This window comes from Homalodisca vitripennis, chromosome 6 (assembly GCF_021130785.1).
Source record: "Homalodisca vitripennis isolate AUS2020 chromosome 6, UT_GWSS_2.1, whole genome shotgun sequence".
In the NCBI taxonomy this organism is placed as follows: domain Eukaryota; kingdom Metazoa; phylum Arthropoda; class Insecta; order Hemiptera; family Cicadellidae; genus Homalodisca; species Homalodisca vitripennis.
The window spans coordinates 78142494-78169370 of NC_060212.1; the positions used below are offsets into that span (position 1 = coordinate 78142494).

The window sequence follows — 26877 nt, forward strand, 5'->3', positions numbered from 1 at the left end:
ACTACTAGATCCATGAGGTTGCGTACTGCTAGTGCACACCTTTTTTTCAGAAGGTAGTGTAGCTTAAAGGTAAATGTATAAAAGTCTGAAGTGAGCATGAAGTAATGAGAGTTCTACATTAATAAACCTTAACTTAAGATAATGTGTATCTTTTCAAACACACTAAATACTTACTATGCCTTTTAGTAAGATTTTGCAAAAGTAAAAAGCATGTTTAGGCAATTACTTCCGAACCTTTTTTTTAAATTTACACATCTTTCTCTTTTTACTTTTAAAAGTATATAGTTAAAGTTTTAATAAAAATATTTATATTATTATTAATATTGTAAAACTATTCTTCGATTAATTGGTAACAATAGAAACATTCAGGACACAGCTAATATATTTGCTTTAAAGTGAAGGACATCAGTAATTGTGATTTAAGTGATTATGAGACAGTTGTTCTATTGTGATACAAATTAATAAATTAAACTTGTAGCAGTTAGAAATTTCTAGCTGAATAGAGAAAATATCTAGCATGACATGGCTATCAAAAGGAAATTAGAACATTAGCTTATTTAAACCAAATGTTGCTGACCACAGTCAGGAATGTAAACAGCACAAAACTAACAGTTTAGCTCTCAAACTTTTAACCGTTACACATTAAAAATATATGATCGATGTTAGTTTTGTATTTAGGAACTAACAATATATTAGATACAATAATGTAAACCCATAGAATATTAAGAATCTAAGAAAAGATAGGTTTAGTAAAAAGTGTGGAAGTTATGGCTGTAGAGCTATGTGATCTACGATATACTTTGTTATTTATGAATATGTTATTATGACACAGTAATATTACCCATAACATACTGCTTTTTATAAAGTCTGAGATATTTTGCACTTCTATTTATTGAATGGGATTAATGGATTTGATTGAACGCTGGATATATGTAAGGTAGGGGGGCCCAACTATCGCCCACTTAAGGGAAAATTTTAAGTTAAAGGTTAATTTATTATGGGTCATTTTTGTTCAAAATAATTGTTGAAATACGTAAAGTAGGTATTCAATTACCTTATAACGTAACTTATATTTTTCTAAAACAACACAGTTTCACATAAAAAAATAAAAATAAGACAAGTTTTTGAATGTTTTAACTTAAAAAAGTGTTCCTAATATCGCCCCACCCATTGTGTTTCCTAATATCGCATATGGGAATAGTATTGGAAAATTAGTAGAAACATTTAAAAATTGTTTTGAAAAAGAATTTTAATCATAGTAGTACAAAATTATTTGATTTGTTGTGCAAAAAGTTACTGGCTAACAATCTTGACAAACATAAAAACTTTTGTTTTTTAGACTTTCTTTTGTCACAAGCTTCATGAAACCATAGGAAACATTTCTTACATTTTAACCAAGTCTCACCATTTTTGTCACTTGAGTAAAAACCATCACAAAGTCCACATTGAGCATCATCACCATCACCATAACTACTGTCACTGTCATCCGTTGACACATAGGGTAGGTCTTCGTCGTCATCAGTTGAGTCAGGAGACGGCATCCCTTTTTTTTTCTGTTTCTCTTCTTCTTCTTTGCCTGAGACTTGCTTGAGTCATAAGTCAACTGCCGTTTTACCTTTCGTTGTCCTGTCTATAGACCCAAGTAGTGCATTTTTAAAGGGGGGAAGCACTGACAACAGCTGCTGATCCAGCCCTGGAATTCGATGTTGTTGGAAGAGAAAGAGACGGTACAGGATTGATGTCTGTAGGGGAAAATGTGATTGAGCTTGGCTATTTTTGTTGAGGTGTCTGTATTTCTTGGACTTCTTCTTCCATTCTAGTGTTTTGTTGGTGATGGAGGAAATCTTCATCGGTGAAAATGTTAGGATTAAAATGGCAAAATCCCTGTAGCTGCAAACCCTTTTGTGGCGATTGTTAATGTAGCCGACTTTTCATGGGCTTTTTCCAACAAGCTCACCTATTTCAAATACCGTAATGGCTCTAAATGGCTCTAAATGGATGGTTTTACCATCCAGTTCTCAATTTCCTGAGCGTAGTAAGTCTTGAAGCTCTTCATAAACGTTTTAATCCAGAGGTTGCATGTAATCTGAAGAATGAGGAGGGAGGCACACACAATGAGACGCCATTTTCACGAGCTAGATCGATCGATCAAGTCTAAATTGCGAGTGTGAGTTGTGTGGCCATCAAGAATCAACACCACTGGATCATCTTTATTTGGTTTCACGTAAGAAATGAATTGTGTAAAACCATTTAGTAAAACAAATCTGTCTGTATCCAACCTGAAATATGACAAGCACCAATACTGTCAGGAGGAGCTCCATCCATCAGTTCAGGCTTCATTCTCTTCCGTGGGAACACCAGCATTGGTTTCCTGATGCTGACATACAAGCAACAATGGTTATGAAGCGACCTCTTTCGGCAGATGACAGTTTATGAACTTCTCTTTTTTCCCCTTTAAAGATACAACTCGCATGCCTCTTGTGCTGTACACTTGTTTATACCAGTCTCGTCGACGTTAAATAATACCCGAGTTAGTGAGAAATTAACGTGCTCTAGTTCTGGCTTGAGAATATCATATAACTTTTTCACATTTTCAGGTGAAAATCCTTTTTATTCTGGCAAAGGACAAGGGTTGTGGTTTCCGTAATGACAACTCAGGATGGCGTTTAAAAAAAACAGCCGTAGCCATTTCCTTCCTGCACTTTTTTGTTTCCTGCGAAAAAGGGTGGGCAATATTGTTTCGTATAGCTAGTTGGAAGGCCATTCTTTTGATACCTTTTGCTGTGAGCCCATAAAAAGACCTTTCCATTTTTAGACAATACTCTACAAGCTCATCCTCCATTTCAGTCGGCAAGACAGGTTTTCGCCCCAATGGAACTAAAAGAAGCTTTTCTAGTTCGTCTTCACTTTTTTTTTACCATAATCTTTTAGTGTCGATCTAGGCACCATAAATATTTTAGAGGCTTTTAGCAAACCCATTTCTTTATTTTTCACTGAAATTACTGCCTCCTTCATCTTTAATTTATCCCATGTTTTCCTATGCGCCATCTGAAAAACAAAGAACGAAATGCTTAAAAAATGTGTTCCCAATATCGCCTAGTGGGCGATAATAGGAACACTGCGGTGGGGCGATATTAGGAACAACTCCTCAAACAAACATGGCGGCCACTGCAGCCAAACACGCAAAATAAAACGGTTTAAAAATATTACTTAAACCAAAGCTGTTTCCGAAGTTTTTGAGTAGGATCAGTAACATTTAGTAATTACCTTAACTCTTAATTTTATACTAATAATAAGTCACAGGGTTTAATTATTAAGTTTCACCTTAGGCGAATATTTTTGAAAAAATCACAACATAAAACTGAGACACGATAACCTTGCCAAACTTGCAACTTTCACAGATTACTCCAGCTGACAGCTAGTTAGTAGTTATGGGTAGATCGCAGCACTAACCAGCAAGTTACTGCAGTGGGCGATATTAGGAACATGGGCGATATTTGGGCCCCCTACCTTACAAATAAATTTGATCATTTAAACCTGGAGGTCTGGAACTAAATAAGTTGCCTTATCTTTTTGTAAAATATTTAATTATTAATTTAAGATAGATATTAAAACACATTGTATAACAGTTTCTATATCATAAAATTAAGAGCAATTTTACGTCAGCGTATTAATACTGTAATAATTAAAATGTAGACACCTATATAGTTTGTGTTTACATACACCAAACATAAACCAACACACACAAACATACGCATATTTAACATAAACATAAAAACATATGTAAACATATGTTTTTTATATAAACATATTTTCTTTTCGTATGTTCTTGTGAAAAAATACTCTACTGAGTTTATTTATAAGAAAGACATTATTATACTGAAATACAATATTTTTATTTTAAAAATGTATCATAGGCTCGAAAATATTATAAACGTCCTTTGAATGTATGGTTTTTAATTATAAGTAAGTTAACATCTGAGCTATTTCACAGTACGAAACCCTGCTTATTTTAATATACAGTGTAAATTTTTAATATAAACATCAAAAGCATTAATGAGTATGTAAACAAAAACAGTTCTTTAACTGTTGTCTTATTGCACGTTTCTTTGGTAGTCATGAACAACAATTTTGGGTGGCCCGTTTGAAGTCATATAGATATAATCAGGGGAGAACTTTGACAGCACCGCGATAATCAGTGGGTCCGGAATGGTGGCTAATGAGCTCCACCTAGTCCTTGTCCATTCTGTTTTGAGATTAAAGTTCACTAGAGATTCTCTAAATCAGATATAAAGCAAAAAACATTATTTATTCTGAATAAAATATGTCAAATTTAATAAAAAAAAAAACAAATAAGCAGAAAATCTTTAAGTTTACGCAATAGGCTACATATTTTGCCTTACTGGGTTCATAGTTAAGTCAGTTTTTTATCGTAATTCTTTCAAAATGATCTTGGTAATGCTCGTCCAATGAACTGCGTGCGTCTGAATACCTCTGTAATGTGTCAAACATAACACTCTAAACAAACTAAATTCCGAAAGCTAACGATTCATTAGTTTTTTAATGTCAACCACATACATTTTCTCCTGGACTTTTATTTTACTGACGAATATGATTTTTCACTGTATAAAGCTTTTGATATATGTAATATATAAAATTTTCTGTTATCCATTATGTAGATGCTTCCAAAAGGAAATTCCGTGACCGAAAAGAAAACTACAACAGTGGAAACCTTTCATGAACAGAAAGATTCACCTTATGAAAATTTGTGTATACCGACCTCTCTCTCACAACCATATACCATTATTGAAAGCTGTCAATATTTGGATAGTATAGTCTTCATTTATTAAAAACGTTTATCTCTAAACCATAAATAACGTATATCAATAAAAGAATTCATACTATCTCTAACATTTAATTTTATCTAGTTTTAACAGATTTTCATGCATTACATAAATAAACGAATAATACGCTGGGCATTAAAACTATTTAACAACAATCTAAGTTTCATTATTCTGATGTTTTATATTTTTGCCATATATTTATCTCCTAAACAAGTTTGCACTATATATGGACCTAATCTTTTTTTCTTTAAACTTGTATAGGAATGTTTTTCTGCAGAAATAAAGATTGAGAAACAAGGTTATTTAGGCTGCAATTTAAAATGGAGTATGTCAAAGGTGTTAAACATACAAAATAAAATTTGTTTGGTAAATAAGTTTCTCCTAGCCTAATACACTTAAAACCGTCCATAAGGCACTTTAATATGAGTCATATTATTTTAAAATAGAACAAAGAAAGAGACGATTATTTAGCACTTAAGTGTCTGTATACGGTAAGCTGGTACTAAAATACATGTAATACATTTCGTAGCGATAGTTTTAATAGTATATAGCTAAAAACTTAACACCTTATTTTAAATCCTAGGCAACCCTCACATTTGTACGCTAATAAAACAGCATGTCTGATTATTTTTTGTGTGTGACGACCTAATTATTTTTTGAGGAAATCTGCTTAGCGATTTCTATAAAATCTAGATTGTGTGCCTATATAATGCAAATTCATTTCGATCCTGGACAACATAAAACCAAATTTAACGCGATTAGACCAAATAAGGATAGTAAGATACAATATTAAGGATAGCAATGCAAATTTTATATAAAGCTGTTTCAAACGAGGCACTATTAAATTGCTAAGCACAAGGCTCGACTAGTGCATTTTAATGTACATTTAAAGTTTACCTTTTTTTATTTCCATCAACTACAAAATTATTGAATATTAAAAAAAATAGATACCACGTCCTATGAAGTGAATTTATAAAATCCCTTCCGTTATAAATTAGACGATATCTACTATGATTACAAATTAAATACTAAAGAACTGTTTAAAGTTATTATATTCTTTTAATTTCCTCGGTTTTCTGTAAGTAATTGAGTATGATCTGAAAATATAGTTAATATTAAAGAAAGAGAGAAATATAATATTCCAACACATTTAGGGTCAATTAGGAATGTGCTCGGCTACTTGACTGTTAATGAATTATACATATTGCATCCAAGTTGTAAACTATAAAATAAAATTTGTTAACAAATAATTGTCAAGGATTATATAAACCTAAACGAATATATATATATATATATATATATATATATATATATAATATCTCACTGTGATCTCTGTTTCTTCGCAATTGTGGCTAGAATAGTTTAAATTTGTCATATGTAATGTTTTTCTTAAAACTGGTAATTAAATCAACAGGTTAATATACTACTATCTAGTTCATATAGTTATGTTTTTGTAATAAAAATTATGTTTAATCATTATCAATCAATAATAACCTTTTTTACATTGGTGTAACCCTATTTAATCCATGCTCGCCCTATAAACTATCTATTAATAGTGGTAACATTTGCAAAGAGTCACCATTGCAACTCCCATAGTAAGTTTTTAGTATCATTCCTTCCTGAGATAGTTTCCCATTGGTATAAATACGTTCAGTATATTTTATTGTTTCAGATCAAGCAGAAAATCCCATTGGAGTTTGCCTAATATATGTGCACATATATAACTTTAAAGTATACCATGTAATTGGTATAATAACTTTACAAGTAGTCGATACCATTAATGTTTATACTTCATGAATATATGACTATTTGAATGAAATAGGTCTGAGATATTAAAACAAATACTGTTAAATCACCATTCTATATTTTGTACAATGCACGATAGTTCAATAGAAAACTGAAGTGTCTCATTCATTTCCCGGATTCTGCCGTCTTCCCTCCATACTGTTATTTACCAATATGGATAATTGGTAATTATATAAAACCTATACCATAGAAAACCATATTGAAAATCATAAACTACACTCTGTTGTTCTATTCAATGAACGCATCGTGAAATTTCTTCTATTGGCTAAAGTTTAGTCACAAATGTAATGAGGGTTTTAGAGGAGTATTTTATACCAACTTTTATTATCTTATGGATTCACATAAGATGATAAAAGAAATGTTCATATCATGGCGCATTTTTTATTTGTGGAATATTTGTAAAACATTTCATTCCAAGTCTATATATTTTGTTTATAGAATTATTTATTAAGTACTCGTAATTCTGGCATATTCCACCATGAAATTAAAATTACACTAAAGTTTTCGATCAAGTCTTTTTCATGATAAAGTTTTTTACCACACTTACTATTGTATAAAGTTAACTTTTTTGAGATTAGATCTTGTGTGTCCTATTTCGCTGAAAAACTGACTTTGAATATCGTATGACATGATGCATGATGACAGCTTGAGTCACGTTAGTAAAATTTTAACTCTTTATGACATTGTCAGACAGATACCAAATAAGATTTTTTAATGCAAAGGTGTATAGTGACTATGTATGTTTATCTAATAATCACATTTTGTTTTAATCTTATCTTTATTTACTTGGTAAATTTGTTTTTGAATGATTCAAAATGCTCTGTATAACCAAATCGCATTTAATAGCTATAAAATTTAAGGTTAAATTTTGTATTATTTGTACTGGCTTATAGAATATAATTATTTATGATTGTAAAACTGCCATAATTTGTAAATCATCATAGTAAAAATCCCACTCAGATAGCGTTAAAGTTACGACAGTTAAATGCTGTTCGCCAAAGTAAACCGACAGAAAGATTCAAGATTATCACTATTCACATTCACGAAAAATTTCTATCTTGTATATTTATAGTCGGCAAATAAAACCAACGTCAGGATATAACGGATGTTAAAAGTTTCGTGAGAGAAAAGTTATATCTTAGTTGTGTTATCGTGTAACAAAAGAGACAGAATAAGTAACATTTTACTTATATCTTATTAAAACACCGTTCTTTCCAGTTTGCTACTTTTATGGGCATTAAGATGATAAAAACACAAATGCAATATAATAGAGGACCGTTACCATTATAATTTCCTACAGATGCATAACTTACTATTAAAATCCTAGTAGGTATGAAACTACAGACTTCTAAAATATATTACAGCGAATTGAAATTATTATTCAAATACAGTCACGTAAAGTTTGTAACTCATTGTAAATTGTTTCTTTTTAGAAGGGCGCAAAATGTTACTCGTTTTTTAAACTAAGTAAACAGTTGCAGCTATCTAGTTGTTTTCCAGAATCCAATTGAAGTTTCGTTCCGAGGCTTGTTGCCGATTCTGAACAATAGGTTTTTCTGGGGTAAGGTTGTTAGCCCTACGCCCAACCCCCAACCTGGAGGACCAGTCCATTGCAATCCAATGGCAGATTGAGTTGTCTGGCTCTAGCCTACTTCATCAGTGCTAAGCCCACCGAAAAAACGTTTCCCGTCCTGCACTAGAGGGAAGTACCAGCGCAACTCTTGTCAGTGTCTTCACAACCGTCGCCACTGGGACTAGCAGTATAGCGACTTTTGCTACTTAGTAGAAAGGACTCTACTTGACACTGATCATAAAAAAAAATCATATACCTTGAACTTATAGAGGGTATCCAACTGACGGACTTTTCATTGGTTTACCTGTACGGTGGGACGAATGTAAGCAACGAAGCAGTTGCCTCAAACACATTGTAATGTCGAATTATCAGTCACTCTAATTTATTATCGAAAAGAGAAGCTAATTAAACTTACAAATAGTTAAATGAACTAATGGTTACACGTTATGACCCGCTTATGTCAGATAAATGTTATAAAACTTTTATGGAAACAATTTATTTTAGACTGGGCCGATTTTCACAGCAGTCGATGAGACTAACAATAAAATAACATTTAACTAAACCCAAAAACTAATTTAATTTAATAATTATTATCATTATGACCCACTTATGACAGCATATCAAAAATTTGGGAAACCAATATTTATTACAGACTGGAATATTTTTCACAGAAGGCCAAGAGCCGAATAATAAAATAAGATTTATTTTCTAAATAAATAAAAAGTTTTATTTACTCAGAATTTATAGTTAGTTATTTCACGCTTTTGTAAGCAGATCTGAAATTTGGGGAAAACTAAATTTGTTTTAAACAGTATCGATTTTCGAGCTAGAAAATAATGAAAAATGAATGATTTTTATAGGCCAACAATTATTTACCTTACTTGAAATTTATATTTACTACCCGCTTTGGTCAGCAGATCCGAAATTTTGGGTAACAAAAGTTTTAGTGTAGACAGGACCAACTTTCTCAGCAATCCAAGAGCTAAATAATAATAGAAAGTTTCATATGATTGGAAGAGAATTAAATTTATTAGCAATTTACAGTTATTGTGAAACTAATTTTTATATGCCTGGCTAAACGTCGCTAGCAGTGAAGATGATTAAATTTCAACAAAATACTCAAAAGTAAATTCGAGCCTATGCATACAAAATATGCAAGAAAAGCCATGCAGTGTGAAAAACAAACTAATCACAACTTACAAAAAAAGTATTATGCCAAGCAAAGCAAACAAACACAATTTAATTCATAACTTTATTCTCCAAACAGTGAATTTACTATTTATATAAACTTGAAATATATTATACCAATAGACAAATTTTAGTTCACTGAGCAGTCGATCGTATATCGTTGTAATAGCGTTCTCCTCGATGTCATTTGTATCACTTCTTTGATAAACCCTTGCCGGTCAATATATTAGTCGATGACCGCGATGACTAGTTGGCGCCAGGATTTTATTGTTAGCAACCCGCGCGGAGATCAACGACAATCCGGCCCGTGATGGCGGCGCGTTGTGCGAGTTTTATTAGAGCTGAGTCATTAAATAGCCTTTTTTTAATTTTTATAATCAAAACGTAAAATAATATCGTATTTTACTATTCTTACCAGTTTAATATAATTGCAGAGAAATTAGTGTATTATAACAAAGGGTTACACTCACGGCTTCAAATTACTGCTCTTTAAACTTAAAATAAAATAATTTTGGTTCATCAATGACCATTAGGTTGTAATATCTTTTAGTGGCCATCACTTATTTTCAGGATTATTTATTATGCCGTTTAAAGTATATCCCAATGACGTACCTGTTATTTAACAGCACACTTCGTGATAAGCCGTGGCGAACCCGTAACAATATTATGTGCAAACAATTAATTTGCTTTTATTACATTAACCATTTACAAATTACAATGCAAAACTAATGAATTCTTTTCGTATATTTAAGGTGCCATCCACTCATAAAATAAACGTATTTCATTCAAATTCCTTCTTTATTTTTAATTTTGTCTTCAGACTCTAATGAAAGAGATAGTAAAATAAAAGTGTATTTATAAAAAATATTAAACAGTAACTTTTATACGTTTACATGCCTTATATTTATTTAGAGTTCAACTAATTAATTTAATAAAAACACTGATGGGCTGTCCTTTATTAAAAATGATGTTTAAAAATCTTGCAATTCCAAATATTATTGAATTGTCTGCTAAGATTGCACGAGAAATATTTACTAATGAACATAAATGTTTCACAGGTGCGTGAATGAATTACATGAACTATAAATGGCAAACATGTAGATAATTATGCTGTAACAACATTTTAAATCGTGTTCAAATTTACATGAAAAGCATCCAGGCAGTGCATGAATATTTAACTTCATAGTGTTATGATAGTATTCAATTTTAATTGGAATAACATCACTCATGTTTGTGAGACTTAATGTTATATTTGCTTTTGAATGAGGAAATTAGTCACGAATATTTACACTGATTACATTTTCAGCCTTATTATAGGCTACATTATACAATTACTTTTATTGGATATGTAGTAATATATCTTTTTGAACATAATGTTTTCAAATATATTTTTCTACAAATTTACCAGTATTTTCAAAACCAAAATATTAAAGTGATAGTTCAGATACTACTCTGTTACTTTTCTTCATTTAAAGTGTAATGATTATTAAAATTGTATTAATGAAATTAAGCAGAAATACTTTTATACAATTAGTAGATAGAGATGTATGTTTCTCTGAGTCTCCTAATTGGACAGATTACCATAAAATTACTTCGTTGTAACAACCAAATATGATGAAACTGCAAGTTTATTAAGCACACATAAATATTAATCCGAATTTTAAAAGTGTGCTGAGGAGTAAATATTGCATATGTTTGTAAGTGTTTGGTATCAGCAGTTTTTGAATAAAATTAAGAGTTATATTTTTACATAAAACACATTTTAAACAATTTTTCGCGGGTGTCTATACATTTGATGCACCATTTTATATAAACTAAGATGAAACATTTTCCATAAAAAAAGTGCTTAACAGGACTTTTGTAAATATTAATGTTTTTTTTTATCTAAGGAAACGAATGCTTAAGATAAAGTTAGAAAAATGCAAGGCATGCAACGAAGACATCGATACGTAATAAGAGCCTATTGCCAATACTATAAATCTGTTCAAAATCTCTTACTTGAAATCCAAGCCTGTCTCTTTTGCGTCCGCGAAATTCAGAAATCGTTTTTTATAATTAATAAAATACCTATTTATAGGATGAATTTGATAGCCTTTTATTTTTAAATAAACACGATTGTGTTTCAACAGTTTTATAAAATATAGGGTTTTCTTATTCATAAACAATATAAATGCAAGGAGCTTTATTTACCGACCTGCTAAGAACAGAATTAAAGTTATTACTTAAGAAATAATTTTAAAATGTTCAATGAAAAGTTACATCAGACAATAAATTCAATAAAAATTTAAAAGTTGAAGTTATTAAACTCATTTTATATTACGTTTTTTTCTGAAATATATTTATCATATTAGCTGGTACCCATGGATTTGCACACAATTTTGAAAACCGAAGTACTTATAATATCCACTATAAGCGTTTATGATGTAACATGATTGAATTTTATGAAATGTTCAAGAGTTAATATTTATATTTAAGCTACATTATAATAGCAACAATAAATGGATGAGAGGTTTAACCTCAAACGTATGTCCTGTTGTCCACGTATAGAAGCATTTCCGGTTCGAATAATTTACACCTCCATTGCCATTTTTAAGTATACCCTGTTTCCCTGATAAAAACTATATATACAGTAGTGCTTAGAAAACCAATTCAGACAAAAAGCATAATATTTTAGCCCTTGCCAAATAATTCCCAGTTTAAGATATTACTAGTAACATAGTAGTGTATATCTTATATATACATAAGGTATTCTCGCTCCCCCGTATCGTGGTTCAAATTATTTCTAAAACAACGTAACTAACAATCCTGATGTGCAATGAGATACTCAAACTCTTTCCAGTCAGTTTCAACAGTGGCTATATATAAGTGACTGTCTTGGAACTTGCACCATTATTCTTAACAAAGATATTTTCTAAAATTTATGAGGTACGTATTTTTTATCAGAGGAAAATTATATCTTGGTATCTCATTCTATCTTGTTGATCCACATCATGTTTCAAAGGACTCCACCATTATCAGAAACACAAATGAAGACTCAGGTAATGAAAACTCTGAGGTAGCAATGGTGATGTGCATAATTACATATTTGAAACTCAATCTCTGCCTCATTTCTCCGACAGGAATTTCATATTGCCTCTAACAGGTAAGTTACTAGTAAAAAAAACCCGTAGTTACTTCTAGTACTACGAAAAACTATGTTCCATAGAGACGTTAGTTGTGGTCATTTAAGAAAAATACATCACGGCATTTTATTCAGTCTCCTTGCTCTATGTCATGTATAAAAGTACTTCAATACTAAAGCTTTCAGGAATTTTTATGTAAACTAGGAAACCTTTTAATAAATATTTTTAAACTCCGCAAAATATCCTGTTTCGTTACTTTACGACGATTTTTATAAATTTCCTCATATAGTTACGTCATGCCGAACTAAAAAATAAACATGGATGTTTTCTAAAAAGAATTAGAAAAGCCGAAATAGGAAAAGTGCAAAAAAACCACATCTCCACAAATTGCTTTGTTTTGGTTAATCCATATGGTTTTATATTTAAGACAAAATGCGAGTCACATCTATAAAGCAACCTTAGTGAAACCGGACTTTAAGAGCCTTCTTTCCTTCCAAAAATTACATCGAATCGGTTTACCAGGTTCTGAAAAGTCATAGGTATAAAACATTATCGCAGAAACAGGTCGCATCGTATATCATCATACTATATAGAATATGGTTAAAGGTTATGACGCACGTACTAATTTATGAGTAAAAGTTCAATTTATGCATTTCTTTCCTGCCGCGTGCTTAATAAGCTATTAATCACAATATTTAAAATGTTATATAGGTTTGTTTAATAGAGAAATTTAATATAAAACACTGCTAAGAAATCATTTGTTTCTCGTAATAATAAATAATTATTTATTATTGAATCTTTTTAGGGTAAAATTATATACATTACTATTATTTGTTCATTTATTGTACCTAAAACAAGTGTTTTTTTTTTTCAGTGAGTAAAATATTTAAGACTGGAACATCAGAATCAGAAGACGCTCCTTACTTTGAGAAATCCCTGTATGAAGTAGAAGTTAAAGAGGATGAAAAACTACATACTCCAATCATGCGTATTGCCGCCCAAAATCACGATGATGGTAAAGTTTTTTTAGTTGTTAATATAAACAATTTTTTTGATACCTGGTTTAAAATACTGTCGTCTGTAGAAAATTCAACTCTTGAAAAAATTTTATTGCCAAATGAAATTTTTACAAATCTTCCTAGATGTTCATTGTGCTTGAGTAAATATGTTTATCTAATCAACAGCAATATTGTTTGTATTCAGGAATATTAAATAATATAATGAATTATTTATTCTTATATGTATATATAAAATTAAGTATGATAAATTATTACTACACAAACACATTCAGGCTATCGGGAACAATTTAGAATATGTTTCTTATAAAAAGCTATAAGCTAAAACATGGAGAGAAGATATTATAAAGATTAAGGCCTAACCATTGAAAGCGATTGTATGTTAACATTTTTAATTGAAATGCACATGTCTTAATTCTTTAAACTAAGTTTTTTACTTCAATCAATTAATTGCTTAATACATATATGCAAAATTTTATAAGATAGATATAAGGCTTAGTAATTGTTTTAGTTATAGAAAGTGTCTATAATAAATTCCTTGATCATCGTTAACAAATGTCAAAAGTAGCAGAGAAACCAGACATTCAAATCTAAACTATTATTGAACCTTTAATTAATAGTGAATTATAGCAATAATTTGTAATAGCTTATTTAAAAATATCGTATAATTCTTAATGACCTATACAAATTAATTTAGTCTTTTCTTTCATAATATTTTCCCAATGTCCCAAATTCAGACCAATCCAATACCCTTATTCTTAAATTTTTTTAAAAGAAAACATTCAAGTATTATATAAAACCCTTAATGACACATTTTTTTGATAGTAAAAGAATTTGGTAGGATGCAGTAAAAAAATTTTGTTGTTTTCTCTGTTGTTTTGTGGCCAAAATAATTAGTTTAGAATAGGCAAAAACATAAAATAAAAACGTTTTCAATCACTATAAAACATTATCTTATAATAAACATATGCAACTTATAAATTCTAACATGTGGAAAAAATATTGTATTATTGTTATGTTATTACTTCCTCCACATTATTATATTATTGCTATTCTTTATTAAGAGTATTAGTATCGGCCTGTTTGACTTATATGTGTGCTATGTTTTGTAAATGCTGTTGTAGCCACGAATATTCGATACGAGATCACGGGCGGTAACATAGGTGGTGTGTTTGCCGTTGATTCACAAACAGGGGATGTTTCCCTTGCTGCAAAACTGGACTACGAATCAAAGAAAATGGTAAGTAGTAACAATAAAGTTGCATCTATTTCCTTTAAAGTCTTTTGTAGTTTAACAAAACAATTACTAATTTTAAAATAATATCATCTAGTATATATAAGTATAATAAATATTGAAAAACATATACTAGGTTAACTAGGAATAAAACCAGGGTGTCTCACCTGCCGGTCAAGTATGCTAAAAACACATCACAGAGCCCTTACCTTTAATGAGTCACTTATTTTGTACTGGATTGTTTGTGTCGTATATGTATTTCAATAACCAAATTAAGACATTATCGAAAAAATAAACGCCATTTTTAGTATTTGTGGCATTAGAGGAAATATTTTATCTTTAGCTTTTGTTTCAAATAATTCCTGTTATAGCTTTCAGAAGACAAATATTATTATTTTTACAACCGACAAGACTTTTATTTATTTAAAAACATTTTATTCTAAAATATTGTTTCCTACATTGGTCCTAAATTGAATTGTTGTATTGGATTTTTTAAGTATATTTCCTTAATATATAAGGTAAATATTCCAATATATATATATATATATATATATATATATATATATATATATATATCTATGTATATATAAATAATTTCAATTAACATTGAATCACAAAAAGTACTTGCTCCGCCGGGACTCGAACCCGGATCTCTCACTTGCCGGGTGAATGTGCTACAATTACACCACAGAGCCCTCACTTTATACGATTAAATTATATTGTATTTGGCCGTATCTATCACATATGCGTTTAAATAACCAAACTAACATATGATCGGAAGACCAAATACCTCTCAAAAGACTTTTGCTTACATTTATTAAATTTGTATATGTGGCAATAGCCTAATTTAATTTCGATAAACATTGAATCACAATATATATATATATATATATATATATATATATATATATATATATATATATAATAAATTTATATAAATCTAAATAAATCTAAATGTTTTAATACTCTACAAAAGAATTAAAACTATTACGTTCCTGTGTTTTTTGTTATTTTAAGTAGAAATATTTTAAAATTTTAAGATAGTCAATATACATAGTATTTACAAAAATTAAATAGATCTTTAACGAAGATATTATGTGATATTTCATCCAATAAGTTATTACTTAAATTTAGAAATTATGGATTTATTGGGGAGTTAGAGATTAAGTTAGCATGTGCATGTCAAAAAGATAGGAAGATATAAATGTCTAGTTGTATAAAATATTATCAGCTATTTATTTTTAATAACTTTTAGTATGAGCTGAGACTGTCCGTAACTGACGAAGAGTCAATCAGTTACACGAGTCTACGTGTGACAGTACTAGATGTCAACGACAACCCTCCCGTATTTGACAAGCCCTTGTATCGTGCCCTTGTGCTGGAGGAGGACTCCACTAACTTACCGAAAAAAATACTACAGGTAAAATAAATTAATTTAATTCTTAAATTTTTCAAAATATTGTTATTGTTATTGTTAATTATATATTGTTTCAGTCAAATAATTTTTGTGTTATAACGAAATATATTACTTAAAACTGAAGAAGTAGAAATTCCATTCAATGTATATATTTGATTATTATAGTAGTATCAGTATTTGAGAATATAGATTTTTTTTACAATGGTGCAAGATCTTGAATTGGAAAAGTACCTATATAATTGCTCTTTTAATTGCTCAAGTAGCTATTCAGAATTTATTAACACCATAAACGTTTTGACAGACTTATGGTCACGACTTGGCCGTGTCTCGATGATTTTTCATTTCAGAAAATATAAATATTAAGTTGGTTGTAGAATTTAACAGAGAGTGACTTTAATATTCCTCACTGACAGACACTGAGCGCCCGTGTATCGACAACACTTATTAATACCCGACCTCTAGCGGAAATTTATAAAATAGTTTCCAATCTTCTAATGCTTAGTTCGATTGAAATCAAGGTCAACAGGAATACCCTTGGCAAACTTTTTAACGTTTGATGTGGTAATGCGCTTATTTATGCTTTTTATTTATTTGCATTTGGAACAAAGTATTCATTTAAGTTTATTTTATGAACAAAACTCAAAACTGTTTTAATATGTTCTTGTTCAAAGCTAGCTTAAAATTAAATATCTTAGATTCAACGCTTAAACCACGTTGAAATTATTCATTATTTTGAATCAATGGCTGTGTATAATGAATAAAATTAATGTTCTTTCTACAGGTAAACGTGTCAGATTCAGACATCGATAGGCCTCGGAACATTGACTACTTCCTCACCGGCCCGGGTGTAGACGCAGATGTTCCCTCGAACGGCAAGTTCTCCATTAACAAGACATCCGGAGAGGTTTATGTCCTACAAGTAAGTTGTTAATAATTATAGGGGTATGAAAGTACTATGTAACACAATTAGGTCTTTGAAAAGTTTTCCTTCAAAGTTTCCTTACTCAAACGTTGTCTATAATTTATATTTTATGATCGAGGTTTTTAATTGCACATTGCTTACTAGAGTAGAAATATTTTCATGGGAACAAAGACTTCTTATAATTTTATTTAGTTATTTAAAAACATTATTAATTATCTACTAGTACTTATCTCCTTCCATAAGTGCACTTATTGCTTCTGTATATATATATATATATATAATATATATATACAGAAGCATATATATATATATATATATATATATATATATATGTTTGTGGGTTGGTCCTATATGGAATCGTAAACTATTTGACCGATCATTACGAAAATTTCTATGTATATGTATTTTTCCACGAAGAAGGTCTCTATGCTATGTCTATTGATGTAACTCGCCTCCAAGTGGCGTTGCCAAAAATAATAGTTTTCAAAGCGCCTGCACATTATAAAATGTAATTACGAGACAGTTACGAATATTTAATAGCCAAACACTATTTGAAGGCGCTAAGTTATGAATTTTATTTGTCTTGAATATAAATTTTCTGGTTTAATTAGTGCTTGAGTGCTTGAGTGTTAGAACACTTTATAATAAAACACATGTACATGTACAATGGCTATAAACATATAGAGATTTTCTTGATCGTGGCAACAAATTAAACTCTACATTGGCGTTGGAAATATGATTTACTTGAGCCAGAAGTGCACATACATACGAAAAGCGTGCGAAGCCGCGGGAAACAGCAGGTTATTTATAAAAAAAAAGATGTAACATTAAAATATTTATTTTTATGATCAAAATGTATGTGCAAGAATAAAATAACATTAGTATATGATAAACACATATTTGGTATTTATAGATTTTTTTACACATTAAAATCCATTTTAGCATACTTTGGGTGCTTTATCATCTTCTTAAATAGTTTTCTACACAATAAAGGCTTTATAATACCACTTATCCTTATTAAAACGAAGCACATCTGGTCTTTTAGATTATCTGTCTTTCTTTTAAATATGGATCCAATGTTTTGAAGATGCTTGGCATTCAAAAATCTTCAGGTAAAATGGATTGTTATTGCTTGAGAATACGTACCATTTTGAATGGTGTGTTATAATCGTAAAACCTAGAAAAGATACACTCCAAATTTTTCGACACGAATCCACTTATTTCCAGTTTTGAAATTCACTTATTCATGAAGAATATATGTAATGCCATTTATTAGTTTAATTTTGTTATCACAGTTTTAGTATCTCTAAAGTAAAACTGCAAATATATAACAATATTATATTTATTGATGACGCAATGACCACATGATATTCCTTAGGAGTATACATATTTGTTTATTTCCTGAATTTTTTTTTATTGCGTACAAATGCTCCATATGAACGTAAATATAAATGGTATCTCTGGGATGGAACATATTTCTGTCCACAAAATGAGATAATTTTATTTTGAGGGCTGGATCCAATTCGATACCTTGGAAAAAACGGCTAAAAGTTTTAAGCTGTCTCTGGAAGCTTGATTTTTGTTTCGTGTGCAGGCAGGGTATTCTAACTTTTTTTTATTATTTAAGTTCCTAAATTATAAACGACAGCTGCCTCAAATAAAAAGCTTTTCAATTACTAAGCCTTGGTGGTAGCATAGTCCGTTGTAAATCTATAGCGATATAAGACAGAGTTATTGGTGTCTCTGGCATATTGCCTATGGACTAATTGAGAGTTAAAAGCTTATCTGTAGTTCCAATGTGTTCTTTGCTTGTATTACCTGAATTACAAGGACATAAATAACAATACAATTACAATTTTTGGGATAAATATATGTGAGATTGAATGATTAATAAAAATGAATATGTAAGTTGCCTCTTTTATTAGGTATGGTTAATCTTTTCCGGGTCTTTAGAAAATATCCAATTAAATTTTTAATGAATTCTGTGGATCTAAAATAGATATGAAAGATATTTTAATGTATATTTCAATATTTGTGTTAGTGTACTTCTTCATCTAGATAGCTAGAAATATGCTCGATAAATATCCGGCAATTTTACCTGTTACTTTATTGGGTCTGACTGAGGGTATTTCCTCTACTGTCAGATCATTACTACTTTCCCATAATCTTATTGATTTTTGGATCAGATCCAAATTTTTCAGACTCATTCCAAGCAACGAAATGAAAGTGAGTTAGCATACCGTTGTTAGTTTACCACAACTAGTCGGATTGAATTGAATTGGTATGAGGTGCTTTTATGTTTTAATCTGCAATTTTCTCTCGATTTGGCTAAATTTTTCGTTTCTCTTAAAAAGAAATACATTTTTCCCCATAAATTCCTAGTTTTTAGAAGTAGGAAAATATTTCCTCTCTTCGCTTTTTAGTTGTTGACTGATAAAACTTGCGGCAAAAATTCCTGAATTAATTTTGCTTAGCGGGTCTTAATTCGCCTTTTCAGTAGTGAAAGGCTTAATAAGTTTTCTTGATTTCAACAATGCAATATTTTCCGCCTTTTTGTAGTTACTTTTAATATTATTGAAACAATTTCTCCTCTTTTTGCAGGCAAGTTAAGAAAATGTTCATTTCTATATACTTGCAGAAACATTTTTTATGATTATTCAGGTTCTTATTTTCATGCTTTTTGCTCATTAGTTTTTATTCTTTCAATACTTTCAAGATCACTATTACATTTTACATTCAAATATGTTAAAATCCTTCCTCTAAAAGATATTGTATTAAAAGTTAATACTTATTTTGGTATTAAAAAAACTGATAACCCAATAGTTAAAAATCTTTATTGTCTTCTTCTCATCTAATATTCAGCAGCTAACAGGTGCATGAAGGAGATATGTTAATTCTTTCTATGTATTGTGGATGAAGGATGTAAGTACTATAGTACTATACCTACCTCCATTATGCTATAGATATATAACATAACATAGTCACTAACCTCATTCATACATTGGCTATCAGAGCTGTTTTTTGACTCACAGAATTCTGGGAGTAAGTGGAAAATATAAGTTGGCACTTACCCCCTTCATGCATGTTGATAACTCTTTTTCTTAAATAAATGTGAATTACCTCATTTATCAAATCACCCCTTAAATTATGTAAATTATTTGAGAGTGCCGATGGCCGAGTAGTCTAAGACGATACACTTTGAGTCTGAGTTAGAGATAGCACAGTGTCGAATCCTGTCTGTGACCGTTGCACTTTTTATTAGTACCATCGACCTTGTACTGTATCGACTCTCTCACTTATACTGTTTGTTAATATCCTCGCACAGGCCAATGGCCCATGAGGACGGGCAGAATAAGGCATAAAAGGAGATCGGCTTCTCCTTTGAAAAAAAAAATGTCCGTTATTTATTTCGTAAAAAGTAAAAGGCAACGGTCAAAGATTTATGAAATTTATACTTGCAATTTCTAAATTAAAGTAAAATTAAATAAAAACTATCAAGACTAGTTTTATATGATATCATGTTACCTATATTTAACAATTGGAACATATATTTATTCGTAGTATTGTATGTAAACCGAACTGTGGTTGATGTTTAATTGTGATTTAACCAAAAATGTATTAGTAATAAATGTTGGAATTGTATTTCCTTGTTAAAACTCATAGGCCACAATGAAACATATGGAGTAGCAGTGTGTGCTTACTTCATAAAACTAACCATTTAATCAGTTGAATTTTGAACGTACCCTAAATTGTTTTAAATATCATGCAGGTCAATAAAATGTACATTGTTGTTTAGAGTGGAATAACAGTGTTGTTTTTAATTTGTTCTTCCTGGAATTGGTCTGTGGGTTTGTTATATTCATTTAACTATTGATACATTTACGAGTACGTAAATTCAAGTGTTGAATTGTTACGGGTTTAACTGAAGTTTCAACATAATAAATTATGTTTATAAAACGTTATTGCTTAAAAATCAATAGAAATACATATAAGTAAAAATCAAAAAAAGACAACTATCATTTACATTAGTTATCTGGAATGTTTTTTTAAAAAGTTAAATTTTAAATTAAGTTATTTGGTTTATTATGAAAAATATATTATTTATTAAATTTAACGTTATTTAAGGCTATAATTCTGTGCAATTTTCAAGAAAATAAATTTTAAAGGCTTGAATGAGCTGTAAGATAAAATGTATATTTACGCACTTCCTCCTCCTCTGTTTACAGCCTCTAGACCGTGACCTCCCTCATGGACGACCCCAGTGGAGGTTCACGGTGTTCGCCCAAGATGAAGGAGGGGAAGGTTTGGTGGGGTATGCAGATATCCACGTCAACTTGCAGGATGTCAATGATAATGCTCCGATTTTCCTTCAGAGTCTCAGTACTACCAATCTGACGGAAAATGGAACAGCTGGTATTTGCATACATTGTTATAAAATCGCTATCCATACTTTAACGAATCTTGAAATGCAAACATAAAATGCATTCGTTACAACTCCAATATGTTTTTGCATGAATAACGGAGGTAAATCCCTTCATAAATAATAAAATAATGAGATTTCCTAAAAATACATTTAAATTACGGTTTCTTCCTTCAACTGCGCCCTATAATTAAGTTGCAATTTTAAAAACGATACAGTCCTATTGTAAAAACAACTTAACTGTCCTAAAACTTGTTAAAGAATCGCCAATCCATTACACATGAACTTTAATCGTACTTGTTCCCGGCTTTAAGATATTTGTAGTCGCAATGAATAATACACTACAAGAGCCCAACATTCGTGACTTGAAATATTATGCAGGGGGCATGTTTTTGTTTAGGAACGTTGAAATTTGCACAACAAATCGTCTTTTTATGGCAGATCCGAGTGCAAAACCTAACGCTGGCTAAATTTGTATTCTGTGCAAGTATCCAAGACTTTCGTTAGAAACAATATACCAAAGTTGATGACGTTACACATATTTCACAGATATCAAAATATTTGATAATTTTAATCATTTTAGGTTTAAGGATATTTCCTAATAGTCTATATATAGCAGTATATTTTGACCCAGTTCCTTCCCTTCACAAAAAATACACGATCATTATTATATGTGAAATTTCACTACTAAATTACAATCGTCATAACTACGCTAATGAATGATCATCAGAAACAAATTTAGGAAGAATAAAAACGATAATTGTTTCGAACATTTACATTTTATTGCTATACCTAAACGGTGGGAAGAATTTAATCAACAAAACAGTAATCTTAAAGACTCTGTAATGTCGAATTATCATTCCCTCTAATTAATTATAGTAAACGGAGGTTTATTTAACCCAAAAATAGTTCAATAAACTCGTGATTACTTGTCGTGACCCAATTATGTCCGCATAAAGGAAATTTAGGGATGAATACATTTATTTTGACAGGACTGATTTAGATATAATTCCAAGAGCCTAATTTAAAATATTATATTCAATCAAAACTATTTACTTTAGATACTGTTTATCTTTATTACCCGCTTTGAGCTGTAGTACCGAAAATTTTAGACTTTCTAAAATTACATTTATGCAGGACCGAATTTGACAGCAGTAAAATAGCCTAAAAATAAAAGAAATGTTTAATTAATAGAATAACAATTTTATTTACTCGCAGTGTAAAGTTATTACCTGCTTTTGTTTGCAAATTGGTAATTTAGTGAGTCCTACAGTAATTATAGACAATACAGATTTTCACAGGAGACTGAATGCTTAGTATTAACATAATATTTTATTATACAACAATCTAATCATTAAAACTAAATTATAAACACATATGCTTTTTGTAAATGCCTGCACATTCATAGTGAGAATGAAGCTAATTAAAATTTACACAAAATATAGCACGCGAAGCAAAGCAATCAAACAAAATTAAGGTTCTAACTTTATTCAACAAATCTTGAAATTACTATTTAGTGAAACTCAAAAATGTAACTCCTGGTCATATATCATTTCGATAATCGCGCCCTCTAGATGGCGGCAGCAACAATCCTTGTAAGTACCCCTCGCGGAGACTACGATAAATCTGACCCGCGAGTGCAACGCACGCGCCTAGTTTTATTACGACCATGGCATTTAAATATCGTTATTTATTATAGTTTGTACAATTAAAACGAAAAGCAATGATACATTATGTTACTGTTTCTACTAAAAACATCTTACAATTACCAAATTTAGGTACCTTACTCTGAAGGCAATAAATGAGCCACAGAATAGAGAACGCGGAGAAAAACCTCTTAATTTGCAAAAGTAAATATGATTGGAAGTTTTATGATAAGTTATTTATAAAACTTTTACTATTTTTCTCAGTATATGGTAACAGAAACAATACCGAAACTTATACCGATGAGATGACGTAAAACTATAACCACTCTTTAAACCTTTTAGTCATGTCCAGTTTACAAAATAAGTTTCCTAAGAAATTCTTTTCTTTTTCTAAACGTAACAGCTTTCAAGGAAATATTCAAGGAAACATTAATAAAAAAAATGTATTTTACTTTCTACATTTAAAGAAATTACAAATTATAATGTTATTTATTTTTATAAATCTTTTTTATTTATGAAGCTAGCATTATACTGTATAAACGGCGTAATATATTTTCTTTTGAAAACATCGATGAGTTTTTGTTATGAAAGAAATGTATTTTCAGCAACGTAAGTGATGACTTTGGTCGAATGGGTTAGTATCAAAACGGTAAATATAATAGAAAATGTATTTGAGATTATATTTTTTTAAACAATCCTTATATAATTAAACTAAATGTCAGATAAATAAATATTGATTCCATATTCGTCTGTGAATTACGTAAAGGAAGTAAAAGTAGCCAGTTTAAGGATATATACGGGGTTGACCGATCTGGGTTATGGTTTATTTACTGGGCTGACGGATTTTGTGTCAGCCTGAGAAACATACTATTATAAATATAAGACAGAATAAACACTTCATACAATTAGCAATTTTGAGACGCTTCATGCTAAACTCCACCTACCTAGAAAAATAAGTGCCTTACTCAAAGGAAATTTCTTAATTGATTTCAAAAGCATGCAGGTTATATTTAGATAAAATTTAAGTTAATTTAATTCCATTTAAATAAATAGGTCCTAGTGTATTATGATTAATGCTTCATAAAAACCGCTAGCCAAAGAACATATTTAAGAATGATTAAATAAACGTATACATTACATTATATAATACATTAGGAACTAATTTTTACAATATATATAATATATATATATATATATATATATATATATATAATATATATATATATATAATAGTACCTATTTAATTATACAATTTTATCTTATATATATATATATATATATATATATATATAGTATATATATATATATATATATATATATATTGATTTTTTTTTATAGGTTTATTATTCTAATTGAGTTCTTTTTCTTGTTAATATTTTTTAGTTAGTTTAAATGATTTAATTTTGTAGATATTTATGAATACAATATTGAATGTAAGGTCTGAAGAAGTACGATGAGACGTACGGAAATATATAAATGAGTTCAAAAGGCTCTCGAGCCCTTAGGGTCAAACATTACACATATGTTTTTTATTTTAAGCTAATACTTTATCTATTTAAGGTACTAAGTTAGATACAATTATTTGTACGTTTCAATACGTTTAGTAATATGTAGCCTGAACTTTATAAACTTATAAACAGACTATAGTCGATTGTTTTGGTCTTAGGCTATACAAACATTGATAAGTAAGAGAGTTTCAGATTCAATAAACAGAATAATTTATTTAATTTGAATACCTAATACTCCTTGTATTGTTACAAAGAACATATTAAGTAAACTATTATGTTTTCTCGATTTTATTTCAATAGAAATGTACCGAGAACCGCTGGAAATAAAATATGTGGAAATCATCAGTACTATAATATTTATTAAGTTAAACCTCACAATCGGTTATTAGGTACAGGAACGGTGTCCATCATAGTATCAGATATCAACGATATGCCGCCCGCCTTCACCAAAGATGAGTGGGTAACGGAGGTCAGCGAATCAGAAGACGGCAGGATACCAGACCACGCCATCCTGACAGTTAATGTTATCGATCAAGTTGAGACCAACGACTTCTATTACAAGGTCCGTCATAACAATGTTTTAATGTATTGATCTAACGTAAAAGTGTACAAAAAATACTTGTGTAGGTTTCCAGACCACTAAGTATACAAATATGATTACGTTTCAATGGTATTTTATGTTAAATATTCCATAAAATATATTAGTTTTAGAACAGTTGGTTTTGTATATAGTGAAAACACTTATGTAAATAGTATTAGTGATATGTAAATAGGTTATGTATATAGTGAAAACACTATTATTGAAAACACTTATGAAAATAAAACATACGTTCCTACCGCTAATGTTAGATGACCTCAGTTGGTTGAAGGCAGTGGACTGGGCACAGACAAGTTCATGATGGTGCGCAATCCTGATGGTACAGGTTCTCTCAGGGTTACCAACCCCCTGGATTACGAGGACCCGTTGCAGAGTTCGGGCTTCCGGTTCAAAATACAGGTGAATGACCAGGTGAATTGCCTCTCTGACTTTCATCGTGTTTCCACATCAATGTTTGTACTGTAAGGTTTTAATAATGTCTGAATTATTAGTTAAACATTACCTAGTAATTTGTTTTATCCATATTAAAAACTTTATTTTACTTTATTTGTGGTTTTGATAAGGTATAATGACGTTACAAATTACCTACGCAGTTCTCAGTAAAAGAGGTTTGCATGATAAGCAATTAATTTAGGCTTTTTGTTTAACATATAGTTCTAATGTTATCTTAAAAACTTAGTTGATATATTGATAAAAATGGATTTCTTATGTCCATCTAAGTAAAACGTACTGTATGCCAAATTTAAATATGTATAAGGTAACCATAATATTGGAGAAGTAAATTAGTAAATAAAAATATGCTTTATAACATTTATTATCTACCCGTAAGGTTAATTTCATTGCGACATTTATTTTTATACATAGAATAAAGTGCACTACATTAAAACCCTATAGCAACAATGACAATCTAATTTATTGCTCATAACTCGACAATTTATCCGTTACCCATAGCATATTAATAAACATTATACACTTTATGGCTAATATATGACTAATATGAAGTTCATTGAGAAACATTAACTGGTCTAGGGACCGAACAGCACGGAAGATAATAATAATAATAATTCTTTATTGCAGTAAAACAATTAACAAAATTGCATTGCAAGCGTCATTTCAACATTTGGATTTAAAAATCTATAAACTAAAACCTATCTTAACATAGGCACAGTTAATTCCACATACTAATGTGTGAACCTAACAATATATTGTATTTTGCATGTTTTGGATATCAGAAAAGGATAAATAGAATAATAATAATAAAATGTTAATTTTCATCCCAGCGGCCGCCCATCGTAAACTCATCAACGGAGTAAAATGCCTTTGACAACAAAAAGTGTCTTAATCGAGATTTTTAATTGTTTGGGTTCATTAATTCGTTTGAGATCTCCAGGGAGCTTATTGATTAACCTGACAACCCATTTGAGATGGGTAAGTGTTCGAACATAGCCGTTCTATGCTGTTCTGTCCTGAAATTGTTCCTGCCTCTGGTCTCGTACTGATGGACGTCCCTGCCCTGAACCAGTTCACATTTGAATCGGCAGTACAGGGTAACGTCGAGAATATAGAGGCTGGGTAAGGTTAGA

The 26877-nt window shown here is 30.2% G+C and overlaps 1 protein-coding gene across 1 annotated transcript; it reads left to right on the top strand.

The window, feature by feature from the left end:
* Positions 1-1974: 1974 nt before the first annotated feature.
* LOC124365436 (putative neural-cadherin 2) lies at positions 1975-25288 on the top strand. The gene is made up of 7 exons (XM_046821416.1): positions 1975-2035; positions 13408-13548; positions 14674-14789; positions 16039-16203; positions 16982-17119; positions 21349-21535; positions 25086-25288. The coding sequence occupies exons 1-7, from the start codon at positions 1975-1977 to the stop codon at positions 25286-25288; spliced, it is 1011 nt and encodes a 336-aa protein (XP_046677372.1).
* Positions 25289-26877: the final 1589 nt, after the last annotated feature.

Coding starts and splice junctions, on each gene's coding strand:
- LOC124365436 (XM_046821416.1), top strand. CDS start 1,975: ATGGCTCTAAATGGCTCTAAATGGATGGTTTTACCATCCAGTTCTCAA. Junction 17,120..21,348: donor GAGAGGTTTATGTCCTACAA/GTAAGTTGTTAA, acceptor CTCTGTTTACAG/CCTCTAGACCGTGACCTCCC. Junction 21,536..25,085: donor GACGGAAAATGGAACAGCTG/GTATTTGCATAC, acceptor ATCGGTTATTAG/GTACAGGAACGGTGTCCATC.